The sequence below is a fragment of the Protopterus annectens genome, chromosome 8.part1, assembly GCF_019279795.1.
Source record: "Protopterus annectens isolate FY-2018-M chromosome 8.part1, PAN1.0, whole genome shotgun sequence".
NCBI lineage: Eukaryota > Metazoa > Chordata > Ceratodontiformes > Protopteridae > Protopterus > Protopterus annectens.
In genome coordinates this window covers 374117830-374125039 of record NC_056742.1, presented here as the reverse complement: position 1 = coordinate 374125039, position 7210 = coordinate 374117830, and the positions used below count along the sequence as shown (strand labels likewise).

The window sequence follows — 7210 nt, the reverse complement described above, 5'->3', positions numbered from 1 at the left end:
AAGAAGAGCAATAAGGAAGTTGTTCTTTTTTCCCCAAGGAGGCAGACATTTTGCGTTTATATCACATTATCGGACAATGAAAAGAGCAAATGCTCATTCATCGAATCAATAATGTCAAATCACAAAAATGCAAACACATGGAACAGCAAATTTTTTCCCAGGGAAAAAATTCGCTGCTCTGCAAGAAAAAAAAAAAAGTTTAAACACAAAATTAAGTGGGGGGCTTCACCCCCCCCGCCCCCACACCCCCTACTTAAATATACCAACTGGAGATTGCACCATAGTAGAGGAAATGGCAAAGTCCCAAAGATGGCCCACAGATTTTTTTCCCTGGGAAAAAAAAATCGATGTTCCGTGACATCACTATTTTCTCCTTTCGACATTATCGGTTCGATGAAAGAGCATTCGCTCTTTTCATCACCCGATAATATGACATAGACCTGACATTTCTTCCACATCCCCATTTGATGGGATGATCCTTTACAGCCTTGGAGTTTAAATAGTCCTAGTCTGAAGCCACCAAAAGTCACAGAACCAAAAACCTTCATGGATATTTTCTCTCTGATTTCTATCTGATTGACTTGCAAGTGAAAACATAATGTCATCTGTGTTTTTTCCTCTAAGCTGATACCTTACTTCTTACAATGCAATCCTCCCCACATTTCTCATTTGTCTGTTATAGAAGTAAACTCTACTGTTTCATATTAAACACTTTCCTTAGTTGATTAACTATATCTTACAAAATGCAAGTGGACTGTGACAAATTAAAATGATTATTTGTCAATACATATACATGCACATATAGCTCTATAGTGCTTGTTGAGATGAAATAACTAGATGAAGAAACAAAAAAGCAAGATATTTCTTAAAAAATAAGATGATTAGTGACAATATCAAGACAGAAAAAGAAAGAAACTCACAATGTATTGCACAAGCCCCAGAAAAGGAAAACCCTGTGCACTTCTAGAAATTACACTAACCAAATGTTAAAATGTATTGTTGAATATTGCAAACGTGTAAAACAAGTTTGGTTGAAAACATACAGTTGTTGATGAGCACTGAAGATTTATTATTTGATTTGTTTTTGTTAGGGAAACTTCCCTGAGCATTTAGTTTTGTAGTGTGAACTTGTTGATGAGCACTGAAGATTTATTATTTGATTTGTTTTTGTTAGGGAAACTTCCCTGAGCATTTAGTTTTGTAGTGTGAACTTGTCTTGATAAAAATTGTAAGCAACTTTGTCATCTACAAACACTGGGAAACTGGAAAGAATTTATTTTATTTTATTTTATTTTACTTGTATTTGTTTATGCAGATATTGCACAGATCAGACCTGGCCAACTGCAGGCACAGTCTGGGTGAAAATACATTCAAAGTTTGACAAAAATAAAAGCAACACAGTTGTAGCATGTACAGAGATTAAGTTAATAACATCAAAGGTAGAAGCTATAATCACAGTAGTTAAGCAGATAGTCATGGAGAAAAACAAACATTTTACAAGAATTGTATTTACATCATGTACACTATAATTGACAAGTACTTAAGCTGGTACTGAAGTATCTGTGCAGGAGGCAATGAAGAGGTAGCAGTCAGGTACCAGGTTAGGTGATGTCGCCTTTGGGAAGCAGGAGCATTGTGCTCGTATAAGGACGTGGCTTATTATTAACATTCGAGTACATTATCTGTTGTGTTCATTATGCATACATTGCATGCCAAGTCATTTAAAGAGCCATGAATAACTACTTAATATAATAGGTATTATTCAAGTGTTGTGTCATACATCATGTTTGTTGCCTAAACTCATCACAAGCAACTGGACAAAGTAATTTCAGAGCAGATGTGTTCATGAGGCCTTGTACATTAGCCTAGGTTTTGTCCATGATTAATTTGTTAAGAACAAAGGTGCAGCAGATGTACTTCTTTCAGTTAATGTTTTTGATTGTCTTCTATGAGTCAACTTTACCAGCAGCTGCTAACAACGATGCAAACAAAGAGTCAGGTCTTTGTACAAGAGTCTCTGGTTTGTCAAACTCGGCTACCTGGAATGCAATGATGAACAAGTATTTAAAAGCAAAGACAAAACAGAATGTCACAGATTACAAATAGCTATAGCAAACTTCTCTTCCTGAAATCAGTTACATTTTCACAGTAATGACGTGGTCCAAAAAATGACTGTAAGTGGGTTTCAAATATTACATGCAATTTGTATTTGCTTTCTATTTTTGAAACCCTTTGCATTCAGATGTGGCTTCAATGTGCTGTAATACTGTACAGCTCACCCCTGGTCAATGGAGAAAGATGCAGATGTTTGGTGCCAGTTTTGCATTACAGTGTTTTTCAAATGCAGATTAAAAAGTATCTTTCCCAGATGCCGTAAGGTGAGCAGATATCAAAGAAATCTACAGCTGTATAGCAAAAAAATAAATAAACTGTGATGTAACTGCTATCAAGGCATTAGGTAGGGGCCACATCCTGCCTTGAATTGTACAAGTGCATCCTGATAAATCACGCATTTCATTAATTTTAAGACCAGCTCTGCAAAATCTACTATGTGGGTGGCAGGTTTTGTTCAAATGTCAGAGCTAGTGAACAGTTGTATGCAGCATGATATCTGCAAAAATATAATGTAGAAATGCAGAATAAGTACTACATGTAATCTCAACCGAAAGGCTGAGAAGTGTGTGAATGGAAGAGTGATAAAAGAAAGTGTATTGCAATAGTGGAGCGTACAAGTGATGTGTTTGTGTAAAGGTCTGGGAGAAGTAGAGACAGAATAAAGAGAATAGCACTGCTGACGTCAGAGTTACATTAGCAGTGTACAACAGTGGACGGCAGCTGCCTATGTGAGGCATCTGGGAAGCTTTGCTAATTTTATGAAATAATGTGTCATTTGTTTTCATTCAGTGGTGCTTAGGTGGATAAGTGCTGTACATGTGTGCGTTGCACATTTGTAGTCTGTGTGTATATGCTTGGCATGTTTCGCAGTGTTTAGTTCAGAGTGCGTGGAATTCCAGTTCTTGGTTTAACAGAAGTGGACTTGGAAAGTCTCATTTTTCTGAACCACACTAGTTTTTTTTTGCATATGATACATCTTACAGTAAATGTGCCCTGCACAACCTTGAAAGTTTGTTTTTGCTATATCCTCCTAGACATGGGCAGTCATCACTAAATGCAGTCTTGGGTTTTAACTAGTACCTCTATGGTCTTACATTGGGTTGAAATGGCCAGGCTTAAAATGACCTCTGGGTTGATAGCCTAGTAATCTCCTATGATCCTATGATTTTTTATTCAAGGCTGATGTCCACAACAAAATTAACACATGTCATCTTGATCACTGTGCAAATAAGGCATTACTTGCCAGCTCCAGTCATATAGAAGGATAAAGCCTCGACTATGGCCTACATGATTTTAAATTTGAATAGCAGATCACGTGGCTGACGGAGCTGGAAAGAAGGATGGATGTACCCATCCTTGGAGTTGGGGTGAGGTGGGGCAGAGCTGGTTGTGGGATATAGCAGTGCTTCTGAGAAAGGAGGTAGGTAAGTGACCTGGAAGTAGGTGGATACTGCACCAAGCCAGCAATGTGCAGTAGTCTTCACTGACCAGCTCTGCAGAGGAGGAGGCATTCTGACCTTATGGTGATGTGGGTCCCAAGGGGATGGGTCAGCATAATTAAAAAAATAGATACTGACAAGGACACTGCCCCAATGCAACTGGGCGGATCGCACCCACTAGGAAGTAAATTAGCTCAAGTCCATCTAGAGAAGGTGTGACATAAGGCAGATACAAAAAGCACATAACAAAGACGGCACAATTCTTTTACAGAATAGCATGCAAGAAACTTGTACAAACTGTACAGTTACCATACCTTTCCACTTTCCATGACTAGGATTCTGTCAGACTCTAAAACTGTATTGATTCGGTGAGCAATCGTTAAAACTGTGCAGTCTTGAAATGTATCTTTAATCGTGCGCTGAATCAATGCATCTGTTTCAGAATCAATAGAGGCTGTGGCTTCATCTAATAGTATAATCTAATAAAGAAAAAAATGAACCAGTGTAGTACCTTTAGTTAAGGAGTACTGTTTTTTCCTGACTCTTACTACTAAATTTAAGACCCTGCTGTGCAAGTTATATTCTGCTTTGCATTTATTGACAAAGTGTAGCCAGTAAGTTGCTAAACGTGTTGTTGTCATCCTTAATCACTGCAGATCATGTTTTGGGTAATGCCCTGTTTACTGCACTTACCACCTGAGAGCATGGGCTACAGATTAATTTATGGTGTTTTAAGTTTTTAGACTAGGAAAGAAACATTTTTTCAATTAATCTATCAGTCAGTAACTCAGGCAATCAGTAGTGAATTACTAACTCAATCAATGCAGCAGTTATTAGCTTACCCTATTTCAATATGCTGTCACTGTTACGCAACTTTTCCATGCTCAGTTTGTAATTATTCTTGTAGAATTGAATTCAACTTATTCTTGTCTTTCTTTCTTATTCATACTAGTGAGTTTGGCATAATCTTAATTTTTAATAGTTAAACCATACAGAAAAATTACAAACATCAGTATACAACAACATATAATACATTTTTTACTGCAAAATAGAAAACTCAATTAGCACTAAAACAGTGTTCCAGATATTCCAGCACTCTATAGACATACTCATATTAAAAAAGGCAAATAAATATTCATACAAAATAAACTCCCTAACCAGTGTTACCCATAATTTCATCAAAAGTGTACATTTGTCTAGTGCTTGTATATTCCTCCAGGTAGAATCTCCTTACTTCCCAGACCTCACTACGACTTTCTTCCTGTGCATCCTGTGTACTCTGGCAATCATTATCCTCTGATACATTCTCAAACATTTTACTTAATCATATCTTCCCTTATTAGCTCCCTTTGCTATCCTTTAACCACAGTGCACTATACTGTCCTCCCATAAGACATGAGGCTTTTAATGCAGTACTATACTCAGACTGAATTCCATCACTGAATATTCATCTTCATTTCACTCCTAGTTGGGTCCCCCCTGCATCCGTTTGATACTAGACATGGCTTGAACCATAGTTCCACTGCAGTATTTGCCAGAAATGAACATCATGAGTATCCAGACACTCAACATGCCTGGTCTCAAATCTATATAGTTTATAGGGATATATACAAAAAAATCAAAAAAACATTTATCTTGCCAGAGAACAAGTCTAACTTTATTATTTTCAATATGAGGTTGCTGTTCTTCCAAGAATGTGTGCTGACTAATAGAAATTGTCTCACTGTGTCTCAACATCTGTCTCACTGATTGCCATCACTGTCTTACAAGGCTTTAAGGTCAGAGAAAATAATACACACTAGGCCAGATTCAAAAAGAGTTCCTCTTAGTTTAGGTGACTTACTCTGTTTTAAGTCTGACTCAGTTCGAAAAGACTTGCTTTCAGTGTGAGTGAATGACTTAGTTGTAAGTTCTGTCTTATAAATAGGCTTACACCAGGGTCCAGATTACAAAAGACCTGCTCTCGGTGGAAGTGACTTACTTCCCCACAGTAAATCACTTACACTGAGAGCAGGTCTTTTGAAATCAGGACCACTGTGTGTACTGAGACAGAACCTTCATATGTAAAAAGCATAAAGAGTGAACATACAAACAAAGATATAAATAGTTGCCCTGAACAGCAGAATGACACAACTTAAATGGCTTCTTTAATGCATTTACATTTGTACCTTTTGTATTTTAATCTCAGTTTAGTATCTGCTTTCTTTTTAATTTCTAAATTGTATTTTCACTTCTACTGTGTAGGACCGACCTCTGAAGAGTGTAATACATTTTGTGGCATGTCTGCAGACTGTGCATGTACAGCTAGTCATATTTCTACATTTCCTAGTAAAGGCTAAAAGAGACATTCCTCAGACTTTACTAGTATATTGTGCTTGACATAGGGTTATGACCAGTGAGATGGTAATAATCTTTTGTAGTGTATGGTGTTTTATCTGCTCCATGTACCATTAGTTACAGGGAAAAAAAATGCTAAATGAAAGCTATAAGACACTTAATAGATGCTATTAGAAAGCCAGTGTAACACTGTCCAGCACATTTACATTTACCCTTAATGATTATCTACTGTCTAGATTTTCGCAGAACATCCAGATTATTGCTTCATATTTTTGGTTTGCTCCTCATGAAATATATGGTTTTCAAACAAACCACCAAGGACTGAAGTCACAAAATAATGGCATACATTTGAGTTTCAGAGTTTTCTCCTTCACATCATGCAGATGAACACATCCTGTTCTAGCAGCATTTTTCTTTTTTTCTTTTACAGGAAGTGAGGTGGGCATTCTTCTTCTTTCGGCTTTTAGGGGTTAGGGGTCGCCACAGCGGATCACCTGTCCGCTTATGATTGGCAGTGGAGTTTTACAGTGTCGAGTGGCCAGCCCGGCGCCCAACCTTCCACAGAAGGAATGCACACGCACGCACACGCTCACACCTAGGGCTAATTTAGAGTCTCCAATCCGCCTACAGCATGTCTTTAGGATGTGGGAGGAAACCGGAGCACCCAGAGGAAACGCACGCGACCACAAGGAGGACATGCAGACTCTGCACAGAAGGCACCCAAGCCTAGGAGCGAACCGAAGAACCTCTTGCTGTGAGGCAGCAACGCTAACTGCTGCAGTGAGGTGGACATTATGGGTACAAAAAGCAGGCAGAAACAAAAGTTTTGTTCTACCTCTGTCATTTGCTAGTTAGTACAGACAATTTTACTGCTGAGCAGCAAACCTGACCTTAACAACATAAACAGGGTGTACTTAACATTTGTTAAGATCGGGTCTCGCTCCACTCTGGCTCTTAACTGGTTTGTCTTTTTCAGAATATTTTTACTGCAAATTTATAGGCTAGTGACAGGCAGTCATCATTTTATAGTATGTTCAATGTTAGGGGAGGTATTATAGATATGGAAAAAACATGTCAGCATATTTTTCTTATATAACATGATAGATGAAAAACATAAGAAAAAAGAAGATAATGCAGGTTCCATTATTATCAGCCTTTTTAACCATTACTATTATAATTGTATAAAACGTAATAGAAGCACAGAAATAAACACTGAAAGTAAATAACAGAGATTTAGTAGTTTGCAGTTAATTGGAATTATTACTATCAACCAGCTTACATCAACAATATTAAAGTTGCAGCAAGACAGAGGGACTCCA

The 7210-nt window shown here is 37.6% G+C and overlaps 1 protein-coding gene across 1 annotated transcript in view; it reads right to left on the bottom strand.

Moving 5' to 3' along the window:
* Window positions 1–1272: 1272 nt before the first annotated feature.
* Window positions 1273–7210, bottom strand: part of ABCC12 (ATP binding cassette subfamily C member 12) — a 1155696-nt gene continuing 1149758 nt past the window's right edge. The window contains exons 30-31 of the mRNA XM_044081948.1: window positions 3869–4033; window positions 1273–2039 (exon numbers count right to left, since the gene is read on the bottom strand). Coding sequence (XP_043937883.1) covers window positions 1947–2039; window positions 3869–4033 — 258 coding nt within the window. The 3' untranslated portion in view covers window positions 1273–1946. The remainder of the gene's footprint in view (window positions 2040–3868; window positions 4034–7210) is intronic.